Here is a 22,006-nt window from a genome sequence, read left to right as displayed (position 1 = left end):
CACCACAGGGCCCTCGCCCAGGCCACCCCATGCCCCAAGGGAACCCCCACCCTGATCTGGGACACCCTTCAGGGCAAACCAGCTGGCCCCCACCCATGCACCAGGCCTCTATCCTATCTAATAAAAGAGTAATATGCAGATTGACCATCACTCCAACACACAAGATGGCTGCCCCCATGTGGTCAAAGATCCTGCCCCCATGTGGACACAAGATGGCCCACCACAAGATGGCCAGCAAGGGAGGGCAGTTGGGAGGGACCGGGCCTGCAAGGGAGGGCAGTTGTGGGCGATCAGGCCAGCAGGGGAGGGCAGTAGGGCGGGACCAGGCCTGTAAGGGAGGGCAATTGGGGGCGATCAAGCCTGCAGGGGAGGGCAGTTAGGGGTGACCAAGCCGGTAGAGGAGGGAAGTTGGGGGCAACCAGGCCTGCAGGGAAGAGCAGTTGGGGGGGACCAGGCCTGCAGGGGAGGGCAGTTGGGGGGGGACCCAGGCCTGCAGGGGAGGGCAGTTAGGAGAAAACAGTCTGGCAGGGGAGTGGTTGGGGGTGATCAGGCTGGCAGGCAGAAGCGGTTAGGGGCAATCAGGCAGGCAGGCAGGCGAGCAGTTGGGAGCCAGCAGTCCTGGATTGGAGAGGGTGCAGGCTGGGCTGAGGGACATCCCCCCATGCAAGAATTTCGTGCCTCTAGTTTATTTATAAAAAAAAAAGTTCCGTCATTTCCACGTATGTACATATGTGCCTTATGTTTTTTTTTTTTTTTTAAATCTATTTTATTGATTTTTTACAGAGAGGAAGGAAGAGGGATAGAGTGTTAGAAACATCGATGAGAGAGAAACATCGATCAGCTGCCTCTTGCACACCCCCTACTGGGGATGTGCCCGCAACCAAGTTACGTGCCCTTGACCGGAATCGAACCTGGGACCTTTCAGTCCACAGGCCGACGCTCTATCCACTGAGCCAAACCGGTTTTGGCTGTGCCTTATGTTTTTTATTATTTATTTACCACAAGTAAAGGTCAGGAATTGTTATCTTTTAAATTTTTTTACTGTTTCACTTCATTACTGCTGTGTATGTGCTCCGTGTGAGTGAAGTAGGTGCTTATGTAGGTGGGTTCCGACTTAGGGCGAAAATCGCGTTATCTTGCGCCATAGGAATGGATCTCCGACGTAACCTGAGGACCTACTGTACATGGTTGTTACAGGCCTGCCATTTTCTTATTTTTCCACTTGTTCCCTTCTAATTTGGTTCCCTGTTTGTTCCTCAAAAGGCTTAAAATCATTGTGTGTGTGTGTGTGTGTATATGTATTTCTTAATGTAGCTGGTGATAGAGCTAGGGAGATAGGCTTATGATTTCTCTCAAGGTCACATGACATTCGATGCTTGGGCTGGACAAAAGCCTTTCTAAGATGCTTGAGCACAAGAGTGACTATGTTCTACCACAGCTTCCATTAGAAAAAAATGATTTTGGACACTTCAAGCTTACTGATTGTTATTAGAGTATCATTGTGTATGAAATAGTTTAACTGTTACTTAGCAAATTTCTAAGGTTTAAAAAATTATTTTCTTAATCCTTAGTTTGGTAACTTTTTCCATCTTATGTAGCAAAGGTCATTCTAATTGATTGGAGTTACTGATGATAACTGAGACATTTAATAGAAAATTCATAACCCAGTTTTTCATTTGTGGAAGATGCGAAGGTTGATATGTATCATAAATAAAAGTACATATCTCTTCTAGATTACTTCCTTAAATTGTATCTAGAAAGAAATTGGTAGTTGATAGTACAGATCATTGATAGATTAGCCTTCATAGAATACTACTATTTTTCAAAAATAAGTCTTTATTGGTTTGAGAGAGAGAGAGAGAGAGAAACAATGGATGAGAGAGAAACATTGATTGGCTGCCTCATGCATTGCCCATACTGGGGACCAAGCCCACAACCCGGGCATGTGCCCTGACCAGTTATTGAACCAGTGACGTCTTGGTGCATGGGACAACGCTTAATCCAGTGAGCCACACTGGCCGGGCAATAGAGTACTACTATTAAATAAAACAATGGTTCACATTGTAGCACATTGAAATGGAAACTTTTTCAAGTGGTTCACATTGCAGCACATTGAAAATAGAAACTTTAAAGCAATATATGTGAAACACATTTCCATGTAACATGTTGCTGTTTTTTGACTTTATTCACAACTTTTGTGTATATGTAACTTAATGGGTAATTATAAGTCAGCCATTTTTTTCAAAATTGTATTAATGGTGTATTTTTTCCTCTTATTTGGTGATTGAATTTGTAAATTTAATGAATGTGGGATTAATTATAAGGTTGGGGAATTTGCAAGACAGTACTTTCTTTTTTGGGGGGGAATATTTAGTAAATTTACTCCAATGAAGCTTAAATGATAAAGAACTGAAAATATTAGAAATCTATATACAATAGAAAGTGAATATAAATTAGCCAACTCTATGAACATTTCCAGTTAAGCACACATACAAATACATATTCATCTCTTTTTTAAAATTTCTTTATTGATTAAGGTATTACATATGTGTCCTTATTCCCCCATTACCCCCCACCTCCCATTCATGCCCCCACCCGCCTGTTGTCTGTGTCCATTGATTAGGCTTACATGCATGCATATAAGTCCTTTGGTTGATCTCTCCCCCTTACCCCCACCCTCCCCTACCTTCCCTGAGGTTTGACGTTCTGATTGATGTTTCTCTGTCTCTGGATCTGTTTTTGTTCATCAGTTTATGTTGTTCATTATATTCCACAAATGAGTGAGATCATGTGATATTTACCTTTCTCTGACTGGCTTATTTCACTTAGCATAATGCTCTCCATCTCCATCCATGTTGTTGCAAATGGTAAGAACTCCTTCTTTTTTACCACACCGTAATATTCCATTGTGTAGATGTACCACAGTTTTTTAATCCACTCATCTGCTGATGGGCACTTAGGCTGTTTCCAAATCTTAGCTATGGTGAATTGTGCTGCTATGAACATAGGGGTGCATATATCCTTTCTGATTGGTGTTTCTAGTTTCTTGGGATATATTCCTAGAAGTGGGATCACTGGGTCAAATGGGAGTTCCATTTTTCGTTTTTTGAGGAAACTCCATACTGTTCTCCACAGTGGCTGCACCAGTCTGCAATCCCACTAGCAGTGCACGAGGGTTCCTTTTTCTCCGCATCCTTGCCAGCACTTGTCATTTGTTGATTTTTTGATAATAACCATTCTGACAGGTGTGAGATGGTACTGCATTGTTGTTTTGATTTGCATCTCTCTGATGATTAGAGATTTTGAGCAGGTTTTCATATGTCTCTTGGCCTTCTTTCTGTCTTCCTTCGTAAAGTGTCTATTTAGGTCAGTTGCCCATTTTTTGATTGGGTTGTTTATCTTCTTTTTGTTAAGCTGCATGAGTTCCCTGTAAATGTTGGAGATTAAACCCTTATCGTTGATATCATTGGCAAATATGTTCTCCCATGCAGTGGGCTTTCTTGTTGTTTTATTGATGGTCTCCTTTGCTGTGCAAAAGCTTTTTATTTTGATGTAGTCGCATTTGTTTATTTTTTTCTTTAGTTTCCATTGCCCTAGGAGCAGTATCAGTGAAGAAATTGCTTCGGCATATGTCAGAGATTTCTCTGCCTATGGATTCCTCTGGTATTTTTATGGTTTCTCGTCGTATGTTTAAGTCCTTGATCCATTTTGAGTTTATTTTTGTGTATGGTATAAGTTGGTGGTCTAGTTTCATTTTTTTGCATGTATCTGTCCAATTTTCCCAGCACCATTTATTGAAGAGACTGTCTTGACTCCATTGTATGTTCATGCCTCCTTTGTCAAATATTAATTGAGCTTAGTGATTTGGGTCGATTTCTGGGTTCTCTATTCTATTCCATTGGTCTATATGTTTGTTCTTGTGCCAGTACCAGGCAGTTTTGAGAACAGTGGCTTTGTAATACAGCTTGAAATCTGGCATTGAGATCCCACCTACTTTGTTCTTCTTTCTCAGGATTGCTGTGGCTATTCGGGGTCTTTTTTTATTCCAGATGAATTTTTGGAGAGTTCTTTCTAGGTCTGTGAAATATGCCGTTGGTATTTTAATGGGGAGTGCATTGAATCTATAGATGGCTTTGGGTAGTATGGACATTTTAATGATGTTGATTCTCCCAATCCATGAACACGGTATGTTCTTCCATCTGTTTACATCTTCCTCTATCTCTTTTTTCAGTGTCCTGTAGTTTTCCGCGTATAGGTCTTTTACCTCCTTGGTTAAGTTTATTCCTAGGTATCTTGATTTTTTTGGTGCAATGGTAAATGGGATTGCTTTCTTAGTCTCTCTTTCTGTAAGTTCACTATTGGTGTATAGAAATGCCATAGGTTTCTTGGCGTTAATTTTGTATCCTGCTATATTGCTGAATTCATTTATTACGTCTATTAGTTTTTTGATGGAGACTTTAGGGTTTTTTATGTACAATATCATGTCATCTGCAAATAAGGACAGCTTTACTTCTTCTTTTCCAATTTGGATGCCTTTTATTTCTTCTTCTTGTATAATTGCAATGGCTAATACTTCCAGTACTATGTCGAACAGGCGTGGTGAGAGTGGGCATCCCTGTCTTGTTCCTGTTCTTAGGGGAAGTAGTTTCAGGTTTTTCCCATTGAGTATGATGTTAGCTGTGGGTTTATCATATATAGCTTTTATTATGTTGAGGTATGATCCTTCTATTCCCACCTTGTTGAGAGTTTTTATCAAGAAAGGGTATTGGATTTTGTCAAATGCTTTTTCTGCATCAATTGATATGACTGTGATTTTTTTAACATATTTTTTATTAAAGTATTATATGTGTACATATCTTACCATTGCCCCCCCCCCCCCCAACTCCCATACATGCCCTCACCCCCCAATGTTTTGCATCCGTTGGTTATTCTTATATGCATGCATACAAGTCCTTCGGTTAATCTCTTATTTCCCCCACCTCTCCCTAACCTTCCTGTAATTTGACAGTCTGTTTGATGCTTTATTACCTCTGTATCTATCTTTTTGTTCATCAGTTTATAATGTTTTTTATTATCCACAAATGAGTGAGATCATGTGCTATTTTTCTTCCATTGACTGGATTATTTCACTTAGCATAATGTTCTCTAATTGCATCCAGGTTCCTACAAATGGCAGTAATTCCTTCTTTTTTATGGCAGCATAGTATTCCATTGTGTAGATGTACCATAGTTTACTGATCCAGTCATCTGCTAACGGGCACCTAGGCTGTTTCCAAATCTTAGCTATTGTAAATTGTGCTGCTATGAACATAGGGGTGCATATATCCTTTCTGATAGGTGTTTCTAGTTTCTTAGGATATATTCCTAGGAGTGGGATTATGGGTCAAATGGGAGTTCCATTTTTCGTTTTTTGAGGAAACTCCATACTGTTCTCCACAGTGGCTGCACCAGTCTGCAATCCCACCAGCAGTGCACGAGGGTTCCTTTTTCTCCGCATCCTCGCCAACACTTGTCGTTTGTTGATTTGTTGATGATAGCCATTCTGACAGTTGTGAGATGGTATCACATTGTTGTTTTGATTTGCATCTCTCGGATAATTAGTGACTTTGAGCATGTTTTCATGTGTCTCTTGGCCTTCCTTCTGTCTTCTTTTGAAAAGATTCTATTTAGGTCTGTTGTCCATTTTTTTATTGGATCATTTATATTCCTTTTATTAAGTTGTATAAGCTGCCTGTAGATGTTGGAGATTAAACCTTTATCAGTGATAACATTTGCAAATATGTTCTCCCATACAGTGGGGTTTCTTGTTGTTTTGTTGATGGTTTCTTTTGCTGTGCAAAAGCTTTTTATTTTGATATAGTCCCATTTGTTTATTTTTTCTTTGGCTTGCATTGCCCTAGGGGCATTATCAGTGAAGAAGTTCTTTTGGCATATGTCTGAGATTTTTCTGCCTGTGGATTCCTCTAGTATTTTTATGGTTTCCCATCTTATGTTTAAGTCCTGTATCCATTTTGAGTTTATTTTTGTGTATGGTGTAAGTTGGTGATCTAGTTTCATTTTTTTGCATGTATCCGTCTAATTTTCCCAACACCATTTATTGAAGAGACTGTCTTGACTCTATTGTATGTTCATGCCTCCTTTGTCAAATATTAATTGCGTATAGTGGTTTGGGTCGATTTCTGGATTCTCTATTCTATTCCATTTATCTATATGTCTGTTCTTGTGCCAGTACCAGGCTGTTTTGAGGACAGTGGCTTTGTAATACAGCTTGAAATCTGGTATTGAGATCCCTCCTACTTTGTTCTTCTTTCTCAGTATTGCTGCAGCTATTTGGGGTCTTTTTTTATTCCAGATGAATTTTTGGAGAGTTCTTTCTAGGTCTGTGAAATATGCCGTTGGTATTTTAATGGGGAGTGCATTGAATCTATAGATTGCTTTGGGTAGTATGGACATTTTAATGATGTTGATTCTACCAATCCATGAACATGGTATGTTCTTCCATCTGTTTACGTCTTCCTCTATCTCTTTTTTCAGTGTCCTGTAGTTTTCCGCGTATAGGTCTTTTACCTCCTTGGTTAGGTTTATTCCTAGGTGTCTTAATTTTTTTGGTGCAATGGTAAATGGGATTGCTTTCTTAGTCTCTCTTTCTGTAAGTTCACTATTGGTGTATAGAAATGCCATAGATTTCTTGGCGTTAATTTTGTATCCTGCTACATTGCCGAATTCATTTATTAAGTCTATTAGTTTTTTGATGGAGCCTTTCTGGTTTTTTATGTACAATTTCACGTCATCTGCAAATAAGGACAGCTTTACTTCTTCTTTTCCAATTTGGATGCCTTTTATTTCTTCTTCTCTTCTAATTGCAATGGCTAATACTTCCAGTACTATGTTGAACAGGCGTGGTGAGAGTGGGCATCCCTGTCTTGTTCCTGTTCTTAAGGGATATGGTTTTAGTTTTTGCCCATTGAGTATGATGTTAGCTGTGGGTTTATCATACATGGCTTTTATTATGTTGAGGTATGATCCTTCTATTCCCACCTTATTGAGAGTTTTTATCAAGAAAGGGTATTGGATTTTGTCAAATGCTTTTTCTGCATCAATTGATAATGACTATGTGATTTTTATCTCTCAATTTGTTTATGTGATGTATCACGTTAATTGATTTGCGGGTATTGTACCATCCTTGCATTCCTGATATAAATACTACTTGGTCACGGTGTATGATCTTTCTGATGTACTGCTGGATCCGATTTGCTAGAATTTTGTTGAGGATTTTGGCATCTACGTTCATGAGGGATATTGGCCTGTAATTCTCTTTCATGGTGTTGTCTTTATCTGGTTTTGGTATTAGGGTGATGCTGGCTTCATAGAAGGACCTTGGAAGTGTTCCTTCCTCTTGAATTTTTTGGAATAGTCTGAGGAGGATAGATATTAGTTCTTCCTTGAATGTTTGATAAAACTCCCCTGTGAAGCCATCTGGCCCTAGGCTTTTGTTCCCTGGAAGCTTTGTTATGACTGCTTCAATTTCTTCCATAGTTACTGGCCTATTGAGATGTTTAGATTCTTCCTGATTGAGTTTTGGAAGGTTATATTTTTCTAGGAATATGTCCATTTCCTCCAGGTTGTCCAGTTTGTTGGAATAGAGTTGTTCATAGTATTTTTTAACAATACTTTGTATATTGCTGGGGTCTCTTGTTATTTCACCTCTTTCATTTCTGATTTTGTTTATTTGGGTCCTCTTTCTTTGCTTCTTGGTGAGCCTGGCTAGAGGTTCATCAATCTTGTTTAACCTTTCAAAGAACCAGCTCTTGGTTTTGTTGATCTTTTGTATTTTTTTTTTTTGGTCTCAATGTTGTTTATCTCTGCTCTGATCTTTATTATTTCCTCCCTTCTGCTTACACTGGGGTTTTCTTGTTGCTCTCTTTCTAAGTCTTTCAGTTGTAGGGTTATGTAATTTATTACCATTGTTTCTTATTTTTTGCAGTAGGCTTGTAGACCTGTGAACTTCCCTCTCAAGAGTGCTTTCACAGTGTCCCATAGATTTTGGATTGTTGTTTTTTCATTGTCATTTGTTGCCATGATGTTTTTTATTTATTCCTTGATCTCTCTGGTACCCAGTCATTGTTTAATAGCATGCTGTTTAGTCTCCATGTGTTTGATTTTTTGAATTTGTTTTTATTGTAGTTGATTTCCAATTTTATGCCACTGTGATGTGAGAAGATGCTTGATATGATTTCTATCTTCTTGAATTTGAAGACACTTTGCCTATGACCCAACATATATTCTATCTTTGAAAATGACCCATGTGCACTTGAGAAGAATGTATATTCTGTGGCTTTGGGTGAAATGTTCTGAAGATGTCAATTAATTCCATCTGGTCTAGTGAATCATTAAGGATTGATCTTTCTTTGCTGATTTTTTGTTTAGAGGATTTGTCCAGTGGTGATAGTGTGGTATTAAAGTCTCCTACTATGATTGTATTGCTGTCAATCTCTCCTTTGATATCCTCCAGGAGTTTTTTGATGTATTTGGGTGCTCCTGTATTGGGTGCATATATGTTTACCAGAGTTATTTCTTCTTGTTGGATTTCTCCCTTTAGTATAATGAAGTGGCCTTCCTTATCTCTTGTTATTTTCTTCACTTCGAGATCTAATTTCTCAGATATAAGTATTGCTACCCTATCTTTTTTTCATTTCCATTCGCCTGAAAAACCTTTTTCCATCCCTTCACCCTCAGTCTGTGTGCGTCTTTTTTTTTGAGGTGGGTTTCTTGTCGACAGCATATATATGGGTCGTGTTTTCTTATCCAATCTGTTACCCTATTTCTTTTGATTGGGGCATTTAATCCATTTACATTTACAGTTATTATTGATAGGTACTTATTTGTAGCCATATTTATTCTTTACCCTTGTGTTCCTTCTTCGCTTCCTATTTCTTTTTTTTACAGCAGACCTTTTAGCATTTCTTGCATTGCTGGTTTGGTGGTAATAAACTCCCTTAGTCCTTTTTTGTCTGTGAAGCTCCTGATTTCACCTTCAGTTTCGATTGATAGCCTTGTTGGGTACAGTATCTTGGATTCAGACCCTTCCTTTGCATGACTTTGTATATTTCATTCCATTCCCTTCTGGCCTGATGAGTTTCTGTTGAGAAATCAGTTGCTAGTCTGATGGGGGTTCCTTTGTAGGTAACTTTCTGTCTCTCTCTGGCTGCTTTTAAGTTTCTTACTTTGTTGTTGGTGTTTACCAATTTAATTATAATGTGCCTTGGCGTTGGTCTTTTGGGGTTCATTTTGCTTGGGACTCTGTGATCTTCTTGGATTTGTGTGGTTTTTTTCTTCCTTATATCAGGGAAGTTTTCTGTCATTATTTCTTCAAACAAGTTTTCTATTCCTTGCTGCATTTTCTCTCCTTCTGGAACCCTTATTATGCGGATGTTGTTTTCTTTCATGTTGTCCCAAAGTTCCCTTAGGCTCTCCTCCTGCTTTTTAATTTTTTTTTCTAGAAGCTGCTCTATTTTGGTATTTTTTCCTACCTTGTCTTCTAGCTCACTGATGCGGTCCTCTGCTTCTTCTAGTCTACTGTTGATGCTTTCTATTGAGTTCTTTACAGCAACGATGTCATTTTTCATTTCTTCTTGGTTCTTCTTTATTTCCTCTTGGTTCTTACTCATATTGTCGAATTAGTCTTCCATTCTTTTCAGCCACCTTATGACCATTTCTCTGAATTCTTTCTCTCTCAGGTTGCTTGCCTCCATTTCGTTTACTTCCTTTTCTGGCGATTCCTGCTTTTCTTTCGTATGCGGCCTGTGTCTTTGTCTCCCCATGGTCTCTCTTCTTCCGGTGTCTGGTTATGTAGTTCTCTCTCCTGCGTTGATTTAAAGGCATAAAATACAACACAACCGGGTACCACACACAAGGCGCTGAACAGAAATGTATTCACGATATTAATTACCCCAAATAAAGGTGACCACCAGAGTAAGGCAGATTATGGGTAGGAGAGAAAGAAGAAGAGAAAAAAAGAAGAAAGAAAGGAGTGCCAAAATGAAATTGGGAGAAGGAAAAAAAAAGTAAGAGAGAAAAGAAAGCGAATAAGAAAGAAAAGGGGAACAAACTGTATATATGGGGGGAAAACTCCAATAGAATAGCCACTAATCCCAGCCAATGCCAGCAACAAGCACCTGGAGATGAATACAAACTGCAAACAACAATTAATATCAAGCGAGGTGAGGAAAAACAGATGCAAAAAACAAACAAAAACAAAGCAAACAAAAAAGCAAAACGAAACAAAAGAGTAAGCAAAACAGTCTCACCAACAAGCATAAAAAATCGATATCAACATTAAAGGAAACAATAACAAAAGGACAGAGAGAAAAACAATTTTTTGGATAATGAAGACAGAGAAGAGAGAGGTGCGTATGAACTCGGAACGGGATTGGAAATTAGATATGTCAGTAGGGTGAAATTTTAACAGGTGTTAAAAAGAAAGAATAGGGAAAATCTAAAGCAGGAAAAGGGTAAGAGAAACAAGACAACAATAGGGCAAAAGTTAGGAAGAGAGTGATGGCATAAAGGTAGAGTTGAGATATTGTAGAATGATGCTAAAGGAAAGATGAAAATAGAATGTAGAACACTAATTTCAAAGTCAAATAAAGAGAAAATAAAATGACATTTTTTTTAAAGGTAAAATATTAGTAGTAATAATACTGATTGAAAATAAAAATGTAATAATTAAAAAGGTAAAATCAAGTGAGGAAAAAAGAAAAAAAATTACTTAAGTAAAAGATGAAAAATAAAAAAAATAAAAAATAAAAAAATAAAAATAAAATGTGCAGTAGTGAAGGTCATTCACTTCCTCTATTGTTCTGTTTGGCACTCCTGTTTCCCAATCAGGACAGTATTGCAGTTCCCTGCATTCCACTGCTCCTCAGTGTTGTAAGCCAGTCCTGATTTTTAAACAGGTAGTGTGTCTTACTTGTATTCCTTAATTTGTGATTACACAGGAGTCAATTTGTGATTCAGCCCCTGGGTGGCAGTATTTCTGGGTTGACTTCCGGGTCTATAGGTCCTCTCTAGCCTGTGCTTAGATCCTGCTTTCCCTGTGGCACTCAATACAGGTTTGTGGGAGTGGGTTGCCCCAGAGCAGGTTCTCTGACGGTCACTCCCCGCTCTGATCCCCAGGTTCCAGAAAAACAGCTTTCCCCTGCAGTCTCTTAGGGTGTCCTCAACTGGGTGATCCTATGAATTGGGCTCAGTACTCAGAAACAAGGATTCAAAGAGGGAAAGCGCGAGTGTGCGAACTCCGGGTCTGCGCAATCCCCTTTTCCCCCTTGTGTCCAAGGAGCTGGCACACTCCCAAAATTTTTAGGCTGTCCTTCTGCATCAGATCAAAATGGGTTGCTTTTTAGAGACTCCCCTCTGTTAGCAGCTCTGAGGATCCCCTTCCACATTCATGGATCACGCCAGCCCCAACAGCCACGGATTATTCTAGGTGCAGACTTCCCCTGGTCCTCCAGCTTCCGCAGTGCGCACGTTTCCCTGTCCTGCTGGGACTAGAGACCTCACCTTATCCCAGGCGAAATCTGACCTTTCTGTGGTGGAGTGTAGAGCTTCTCTGAATCCGCATGTTTGCGCCAATCGGGGACTGGTGCTCTGGGGTTCACAGCTGTTCAGTGGGTGCCGCAGTTTTAGATTTTCGGTTTCCAATAACATCCACTTTCCCCTTCAATTTGGCGCCGTCTCCGCGTCCGAGCCCGTGGCTCTGGGAGGGAACCCGGCAGCAGTGGGGGCTGCCCGGTCAGGGGACCCCCGTCCATCAGTCCCCCACCTTCTCCTGGAGTATAGCTGTCCCTTAACCCTCCAACAGACACTCCCCGTGCGACCTTCAGCTGTTCTTTCTATCTGCTCTGGGAGAAGGCTCGGGGTACGTCTGTCTATTCCGCCGCCATTTTTCCACCCCCTATTCATCTCTTTTGTGTAGGAATACATACATACATGACATAACGATTCTGGCAAAAAATTTTCAGAGATATTAAAAATATTCTTAAGTTTTAAAGATGGTGTGGAATATGTTTTAACAACATTCCACATGAATGGAAACCCCTGATTTAATTCCATAACTTTCATGCCAGAAGCATGGTTAGTTTTACTTTTTTTAAAAAAAACAGATCTTGGTATCATATTGGCTTATTAATAATTAAGCCATTTTATTTACACGGTATGTCAGTGTAGACAAAAAACTTTTAGTATTGATTATTTGCTATGATGTTTAAAACTTTCAAAGTCTTTCAACATAAGAAAATAGCTGCACACATATGAGTGTTTCTTATAAAACACAATCTTAAAAAAGTAATGATGATTGGTCTTTGCTTTTCCTAGTAATGAATTTTATTTTATTTTTTTCACATAGTATAAAGTATATTCTTATGAAGGGTTGCATTAAAATTCAGTATTTCTTCAACAATGTTGGCAAGTAACCATATAAATCCCAAATGCAGCAAAGGTGTACAATCTTGATAGTGCACTTTCACCTTATTAAAGTTGAAGCTGCTCCTTTCGGACATTTTTCCACTTCAATGTGAAGTAGATTGTTAGGGTTTCGTTAGTGGTTATTCTTCAAATTTGCTTTTAAGTAGTGACTGTACAGTAAGAGGCAACAAGTCTACACAGCATCCGAGTGAGATGTATTGTTTTTCTTCCTGTAAACTATGGGTAAGCACAGGAAGGCAATCCACCACCACTCCAAGGTCTTCTATCCTCACCAAATAAATTATAAGTTCATTTATACTTCTCTTTTTCCAGAAAGTTAAAGCTACCTTCAATCTCAAATTCCTTCTGAGCAAAACTTGTCCCATTGTTTCATGATCCTGAGAAACCTCAGGAAAAAAAACCCCACTGTATTTTGATGATGCGCTTTCTGTCTGTGAAGAACCAGAATCATTGGAATTAAGCAAATATGTTTGACTATCATGGTGTAATTTTTCAGGCAGCTGGCCTGCACAAGCCAGTTCATTTTCTTTATTTGCCATATCACAGCTCCCACTTCTAGGGGACTGTTTCTTTTTAAAACAATAATTTGGAAAAGGATAATAAACTTTCTTTTTGTGGTAGATCACCTTACATAGTTTATCTGGGCTTTTAACAGCCTGTTCAATTGTTCTATTTATGTAAGCAGCCAACTGTTTTGGAGATTTCTTAACCACCTTCATGTTCTTATTAGTGAAATTAGAGATCCTTTTTTCAGAATGATCAATGGAATTGTCCTCAATATTATTATAAAAGTTCCGTTTTTTAACATTGTGGGTTTCAGATGCCATAATCTCTTACATACCGGTGCCTCATGGTACTGCGGCACTTCAGTCCAGCCCTGGTGCTGACCAACTGTGCCTGGAAGCCTGGAAGCCTAGAGAGTCCCCAGGCTCCTTGGCCGAAGCCCACTCAGGGCCATTCAAATGCGGCCACCAAGACCATACTTTCATAAGCTATTGTCAATGTTACAGCAGTTTGGAGGCATTTTTTCAGCTTTATTCAGGCATAAATGACATATAATAAACTGTGCATATTTAAAGTCTAAATAATGCACATTTCTATTATTCCACTCCCCAATTTCTTCTTGCCCCTTTGTATTTTATTTCCCCTCAACTCCCGCTGTCCCCCTGTCTAGGCACCCACTGATCTGCTTTTTGTCACTAGAGATTAGTTCACATTTTCTAGAATTATTTTTATAAATGGAATCATGTAGTGAGTTATTTTGTTTTGCAACTTATTTCAGCATAATTATTTTGTGATCATCCATGTTGTTACTTGTATTATTGCTGAGTAGTCCATTACTTATACTACAATTATATTGTACTACAATTTGTCCATTTACATGTTGACTAGCATTTGAGAGTGTCCTTTTATAAATCTTCTATGAGTATTTGTGGTCATAGAAATTTATTTCTCTTGGGTAAATACCTAGGAATGAAATGGCTGGGGGATATGGTAGGTGTAAGTTTAACTTTTTTTAAATTTCTTTATTGATTAAGGTATTACATATGTGTCTTTATCCCCCCATTGCCCTCCCACTCCTCCACTTATGCCCTCACCTGCCTCTTGTCTGTGTCCATTGGTTAGGCTTATATGCATGCATACAAGTCCTTTGGTTGATCTCTCCCCCTTACCCCAACCCTCCCCTACCTTCCCTCTGAAGTTTGACAGTCTGATCGATGCTTCTCTGTCTCTGGATCTGTTTTTGTTTATCAGTTTATGTTGTTTATTATATTCCATAAATGAGTGAGATCATGTGATATTTATCTTTCTCTGACTGGCTTATTTCACTTAGCATAATGCTCTCCAGTTCCATCCATGCTGTTGCAAATGGTAAGAATTCCTTCTTTTTTACTGCAGTGTAGTATTCCATTGTGTAGATGTACCACAGTCTTTTAATCCACTCATCTGCTGATGGGCACTTAGGCTGTTTCCAAATCTTAGCTATGGTAAATTGTGTCACTAAGAACATAGGGGTGCATATATCCTTTCTGATTGGTGTTTCTAGTTTCTTGGGATATATTCCTAGAAGTGGGATCACTGGGTCAAATGGGAGTTCCATTTTTCGTTTTTTGAGGAAACTCCATACTGTTCTCCACAGTGGCTGCACCAGTCTGCATTCCCACAGCAGTGCAAGAGGGTTCCTTTTACTCCGTGTAAGTTTAACTTTTAAGGAAACTGCCAGTTTTACAAAGTAGTTGTACTATTTTACATTTTATATTTACACCAGCAGCATTTAAATTTCCAATTGCTATTTTTGAGTCACTTTTACATTCATAGGCCATACTTTTGGGGGGTACAGGGAGAGAAAAATTATTTAGAAGTTTTCTTCCTAGAACTGTAGGTAAACATCTCTTTGGGGAATTTATGAAAATCTGGAGCTCTTTGCAGTAAGACATGATTACTTGTTAGTCCTTTTTTTTCTTAGTATGAAAAATGGAAGAAAATGTGTTCTTAACTTTGGATTTTATAAAAAGAGAAAAGAGCCCTGGCCGGATAGCTTAGTTGGTTAGAGCGTCATACCAATGCCCCAAGGTTATGGGGTCCATCTCCGGTCAGGGCACATACGAGAATCAACCAATGAATGCATAAATAACTGGAACAATAAATTGAAATCCTCCCTCCCTCCCTCCCTCCCTCCCTCCCTCCCTCCCTCCCTCCCTCCCACCTTCTTTTTCTAACATCAATCAATAGAAAAATAAGTATTGCTATTTAAAAAAAAGAGGAAAGAAATACTTCTTGTATTTGTAGAGTTTACTTTTCTAGGTGAGTGCTAAGATACAGCAGGTCCCTGAATAACGTGGTTTCCTTCAACATCGTTTCATTATAACATTGATGAGATGCTATAAGGACTTAATGCTTGTTTATATCAATTAACCTGTGGTAAAATTGCTTTCATTATACGTCATTTTGGTTAAAGTAGTAAAATAATGACAACATTAAGTGAGGACTTACTGTACTGTGAACCAGACATTAGTTTTATACGATTTAATAAAATTAAGTGTAGAGTTAAAAGAAGTAACTCTGGAAATCTCCTCTTATAAAATAGATTATGTGAGAAATTTCTTTGAGAAATCCCCTAAGTCATCCATAAGGTGCACTGTTTAGACTTAACATCTCTCCCTAATTTCAACACACTTGCTCATTTTTCCTCTTGAATTAAAATAAATTAATGTTTATTTACTTGCCCCAATGAAATGGTTAGCTTTGCATTTAGGGGATACATCTAATTAAAAATATGTAATTTAAAATAGTAGTCTATTTTTAAAAATATATTTTATCGATTTTTTATAGAGAGGAAGGGAGAGGGAGAGAGAGTCAGAAACATTGACGAGAGAGAATCATCAATCAGCTGCCTCCTGCACACCCCCCACTGGGGATGTGCCCGCAACCAAGGTACATGCCCTTGACCGGAATCGAACCTGGGACCCTTGAGTCCACAGGCCCACGCTCTATCCACTGAGCCAAACCGGTCAGGGCTAAAATAGTAGTATTTTATTCAGCTTGATGTGTAAGGCATGTGTGAACTGATATAAATTGAGGGAACAGCAGATTTATATCTCATGCTCACTCTGGGTCATAAGCATACATTTTATTGAGAGGAATGGTGGGTGGAGTGGCCTGTATCACTTAAATTATTTTTCTTTTTGCTGTGTGTAAATAGTTGAATTCTCATAAATTAAATGCATATGTGATGTGATTGCATTGTAATTATGGTAACAGCTGAAGCTGAATGCAAAAAGAGGTTATATGCATATTAAGAGTAGGGTGGCTGATAGGTTAAGTCATTGTTCATGGGCCCTTTTTAGCTTACCATAGTAGGTTAATAAGGATAAGTAGCCATCATTAGCACCTATTCAGTGCTTCTTCCCTTCATTTTTCTGCTCTGCCTAGATCGACTATTTTCTTCTCTTTGCTTGTGTTATCTATACTCCTTTTTTATGTCCCCAACTCCTTGGTATTCTCTCATCTCTTTAGAATCAGTAGTTTTCCCTGTAGAATGCTACCAAAACCCATAAACATAAATCAGTTGTACAATTATATTTTGTAGCTTTGTTGTGTATATAAAATAAACTGCAAAGTGGTTCTAAAAATGGTGGTCTAGGCTCGTGCCATTTTGGGGCTCAGCCCATCTGATATCCAGATGACCTAATAAATTTATAATCCCTTAACAAAATAATAGTGATCTACTTTCATGAACTCTTTATATCAACATTCACGATAACTTCTGCATAAAACATTTAAATAAAACTCTTTATTTGCCTAACTTATAAAATGTACTGTTTCATTTTTATATTTTGCTAAGAGTTAAAAATGTGGATCTCTTTCACTAGCCTGATTAATCAAGAACTGATAGAAGAAAGTTTACTTGACTTAGTGTCATAGGTCCTGGGCTCCAGCACAGCCTTGTCATTAACTCATTTTGTAATCCTGGGAAAGTAACATTTCTCATTTATAAAATGTGGGGAATGGACTTGCTCTTAAAAAAGATTTCCCTCTGGGGCAGGAGAAGCAAACTTGTAAAAGAAGTTGTTTTTAAAAATAGTTTTATCTTATTATGTAAGTCGTCCCTGAAGTTTAATGGCTTTCTAGAAATTATGTATAATCACTTTTGAATTTTGTATATCTCATCTGTTGCAGGATGCTTTAATCTGGATCCCAATAGAGTTTTGGATGTCATTTTAGAAGTGTTTGAATGCAGGCCAGAACATGATGACTTCTTTATATCTTTATTAGAATCTTACATGAGTATGTGTGAACCGCAAACACTGTGTCATATTCTTGGGTTCAAATTCAAGTTTTACCAGGTAACAAAATATGTGTGTGTATCTATATCTATCTGTATCTATAGGTTAATTTCATGATTTTATGTGTACAATTTAATTTGAATTTTATTTGTAAATGATTAGTTTTAGCTATACCATTCTACGAGAGGAAATAGATAAATGGATAGCTAACAATGAGGTGTAATAAGTACTGTATTAGTACTATGAATGCTGTGATATGAAAGTCTAGAGAAAAGCATAATAAATATTTTGCTTTGAGAGAGATGGAGTCAGGGAAGATTTTATAGTTAATAAACTTTTTAAAACCTGTTCCTTGAAGGATGAGTAGAAGTTTGTTGACAGTTGTTAGTGTAGAAGTAACAAATAGTGTGAGTGAAGACATAATAGTATGAGATTGAAGAAATGATATATAGTCATATGTGGCTGGATTGCAAGATGTGGGGAAAAGAAGAGACAGGAAGTGAAGTTGGAAAGGTAGGTGCACTTTTGATGGTCTAGAGCAGCCGTGGGCAAACTACGGCCCGCGGGCCGGATCCAGCCCGTTCGGCTGTTCTATCCGGCCAGCGGAGCCGAAAGAGTGGAGGGTTCTCTTGCTTTCCCCTCCGCTCCTTTACTTTGAATTTATATTAATTCACACAAACACTCCATCCATGCTTTTGTTCCGGCCCTCCGGTCCAGTTTAAGAACCCATTGTGGCCCTCGAGTCAAAAAGTTTGCCCACCCCTGGTCTAGAGTCTTGAATACTGTGTTGAGTTAGAAATTTACTGTGTAGACCATTGGTTATTTTTCACTTAAACCACTACAGTAGTTATCTAGTAAATCTGTGCTTCTGATTATTTCTCTTTCAAGTCCATCTTTCATATTATTACTACTGTTACATTCTAAAGGAGATCTAATTGATACACTGCTCAAACACATTTGCCTGGAGGATGAAATTCAAACTTACAAACATGGCAGAAAAGGCTAGCCATAATTTAGCCCCATTCTTTCTTTCCAGCCTCATCTTTAGTGATTTCCCCCCTCAAATCTGATATTCTAGCCATATTAAAGTAATAGCCATTTCCTGAACTAAGGTATAGACATTGCTATGTATAGACAGACCTTTGTTTATAAGCAGTTTCCTAAACTAGAAAAATAATCTTATGCAGCTGTCTCACCTGTCTTGGTCTTAATCTTGTGAACTCCTATTTATTCTTTAAGATCAAGTGCTACTTGCTCTATAAAGTCTTGGTTGATATTTCAGTCATGCAGAATTAGTAACTTCTTGATCTCTCTTTTCATAAAACGTGACAGACTTCTGGCACTTATCAGGTTATATTAGAATTAACTTATGTCTATCTCCTTTGCCAGATTGTGAGTCATTTAGGGCAAGGTCTATATTTTACTAATTTCTCTTGATTAATTTACTGCTTAATCTATAGTAAATGATCACTAATTATAAATGAGTGGTCTATCTCTTGATAGCATGGAGGATTTTAATGTAATAAGGCCTCCATTATCCTTTTGTTATACCTTTCTTAATTTGTCTACTTGGCTTGGGGTACTCAGCTAGTCAAGAAATACTCATTTATTGAGTGTTTATGATATGCTGTTGCTTTGCTAGGCACTGAGGATTCTCTGGTGGAGCATGTCTATTCCTGTCCTCTGGAGCTCAAGTTCAGGATAGTAAGACAATTTCTTTTAGCATTCTCAAGTGATATATGACCTACTGTCTCTGCTTGTCTTTTATTTTTCATAATCTGGGATGCTCCAGAATAGAAATCAGATCAGAATAGAAATCAGATCAGAACTTGAAAGAATATGGCTTTTTGATACCAAATAAGACACATGGCAGGGTTTTTGGGCAAGAGTATTTCACCTTTGCTTAAAAATTAGTGATGGCAGCTGTTCCTGTTCCTACCAGAAACCAGGGCGTCCACTCTTAGTACAGGGAAGGAGAAGTTCAAGTGTTTCATCACATTTTCAGAGGCACCATGATAGCTTTGGCTTTAAGAATATGAAGCCAACTGCTAAAGTGACAGGGTAACTGAAATTTAACTTTGGTGTGATTACTTAGAATATAAGTTAGGGTTATGGAGACTATAGGTTTCAGAGCATAGTGCAGTGAGTAATGACCTACTGCATAACATCAAGTATTGTTTGTTAAATGTGAATTTTAGAATGAAATTTTTATATGAAAATATTCCTCATGGTAGTAACACTTTTTGAGCTGACTTAAAATATCCCTGGGGGTTGACAATATTGGAATAATCATCCTTTTTTAAAAATAGACAGTGGGCCTTTTTATTATATAAGAAATACCCAACCAAGAAACATTTGATTTAGAAGTAACCTATTATTGGAAAGAGTAACCCTCATATTGCTCTGTATAAAACTATTGCCTTTTTTCTTTTGCCTGAGCTATCTTATTGTTGTGAGAATCTGTAGTCTTAAGGACCACTAAGGGCAGGGGAAGAAATGTCAGAGATTTTAGGTAATTTGTGTTCTTGGAGGTAAAGTAAGGATAGCCATGGAAATCAAGAGCCTCTTAGAGAATGTAACCCTGGGAATTGGCTCTCCTAGGCATGTATGGTCACTCTTTATGCTAGTCCCTTATCTTACTCCACCTTCCCTTTCAATTACTACCTGATAATGTTCACTCCTGCCTGCAACCCATATTTTTACCAATTGGAACTTACTTGAATTAGCAGGCTGCTGCACCCCCAATGCCTTTGACTTCGAAGTGTGGTAAGAGATGAAAGCAATTTTAGAGCATATGATCATTTTGGAAAGTTAGGCAGTCATATCTGCTTGATCCTCCTAACAGGGATTGCTGTGATAGAGGATTTAGGGGCAGCATGAGGAGCAGCACAAAGGACAGGCAGAATGGAGTACTATAAAGTGTGAGGGTACCAAAGACAAACTTGTCTGGAGTTGTCTTGCCACAGGAAAGAGGAAAGAGATGGTGACTCTCACCCATATCATAGCTCCTTGATTTGTGGATTCAAAATACAGTAGTAGTAATAGTGGTACCATGATTAGGTGCTATTATAATCCAAATTCATTAATTTGAGAAATATTGATTGAGCACCTTTTATGTGGTAGTTCTAGGTGCTGGGGCTACACCTAAACAAATAGAAATTCTTGCCTTTGTGATGCTAACATTCTAAGCAAATCATATGATATGCTAGAAGTTGATCAGTAAAATGGGGCAAAAAAATATAGAACAGGTGAAGGAAGATTGGGAGTGCTGGAGTTGTTGGTTGCAATTTTAAATAGAATAGTGAGAGGAGACCTTATTGAGAAGATGAGATTTAAGCAAAGAAATGAAGGATGTGAGGGTGTAAACTGTACAGATATCTGGAGAAAAATCTTTAGGCAAAGAGAACAGCCAAAGCAAAGAAAGGCCTCAAGGTGTGAGCATGCTGATGTGTTGAAGAACAGCAGGAAGACTAGTGTAGCTGGATCAGAGTGATTGAGTGGGAGAGCTGTAGGAGATGAGGTCAAAGAAAAGGGACTATATCAGATCACACAGAGCTATCACAAAGTTTTTGACTATGATGCTGGGTGAAGCCAGAGGAGGATTCTGAATAGGAGAGTGATGTGATCTGACTTTAGGTTTTTCATTTTGTTTCTTTTTACTTTTTCACTTTATTATGAACATTTTCAAACATATAGGAAAGAGTGTATAATATAATAGATGCCCATAACTCCATCACCTAAAAGTAAGTTTAGTAACACGTTGGTATACTTTTTTGAAAATATTAATATATGTTACAGATACCATGAATGCTTACTCCTAAATATGTTAGTTTGTACTTTCTAAAAGTAAGGGCATTTTTATATTTAACCATGATCCATGGTACCAATTTCATACTTAACTAGATTGCTATCATATAATAAACCCAAACCATATTCATATTTCCCAAATTGCCCCCCCCCACCCAAATGCATTTTACAACTGGTCTGGTCAAATGATGATCCAATTAAAGACCACACATTGTATTTGTTAGACTTCTTTTTACTTAGAATAGTATCTCCCCTTTCTTTAAAGTTACCAACTTGTTGAGGAGACTATTCCCATAGAAGACTCCACCTTTTGAATTTATCTAATTGCTTTTTCATGGTTGATTTAATTTGTGTTTTTTTTTTTTGTCCCCTGTCTTTCTTATATACTTGGAGTTAGGTCTAAAGGCTTGACTTGATTATGTTCAGGTAAAATATTAAATCGCAAAAATACTTCATGGGTTGTGCATTATGTTTTATATTGTATAACATCCAATATCTGTCTGACTTTTAATGTTCTAGTAAGTTGATGACAGTCTAATCCCTCCATTATGCAATGACATTTTCTCCCTTATTAATAGCAGGTTATCTGCAAGTTGATACTTGGGTACCATGTGAAACCCACTTTTTCATCAACCTTACATTAAGTGATTTAGAATACATGGATGATCCTTTCCTGAGTCAATTAATTTCTTAAAGTTTCAAATTATTGATTTACTAATTTTATCATGCCTTCTAAATTTATTCGCTGTCATTCTTCTATAAAGAAGAGTTGTCCCTTGTCAAGTTGGATTGTTTGGTTGCCCTGAAATAGTTATACTGGAAAGGCAGGACAAATGCTTTAATTTTTTCTTATTAATTACTTGCCATTAAAGTGAGGAATTTCTTTAGTAGCCAATTCTAATGGTTGCATGAGCGGTGTGTGTGTGAGA

At 38.0% G+C, this 22,006-nt stretch overlaps 2 protein-coding genes across 2 annotated transcripts in view; one reads left to right on the top strand and one right to left on the bottom strand.

The window, feature by feature from the left end:
* The window catches only part of THOC2 (THO complex subunit 2), a 111,897-nt gene that overhangs the window by 43,272 nt on the left and 46,619 nt on the right, over positions 1-22,006 (top strand). Inside the window, exon 8 of the mRNA XM_080653130.1 lies at positions 17,164-17,330. Within this exon, the coding sequence (XP_080509256.1) occupies positions 17,164-17,330 (167 nt within the window). The remainder of the gene's footprint in view (positions 1-17,163; positions 17,331-22,006) is intronic.
* LOC308240010 (KATNB1-like protein 1) lies at positions 12,603-13,310 on the bottom strand (the record flags this gene model as incomplete). Its single annotated transcript, XM_080652912.1, has 1 exon — positions 12,603-13,310. The coding sequence occupies one exon, from the start codon at positions 13,308-13,310 to the stop codon at positions 12,603-12,605; it is 708 nt and encodes a 235-aa protein (XP_080509038.1).

This window comes from Plecotus auritus (genome assembly GCF_963455305.1).
Source record: "Plecotus auritus genome assembly, chromosome: X".
Lineage (NCBI taxonomy): Eukaryota > Metazoa > Chordata > Mammalia > Chiroptera > Vespertilionidae > Plecotus > Plecotus auritus.
This window is presented reverse-complemented; position numbering and strand designations above follow the sequence as displayed.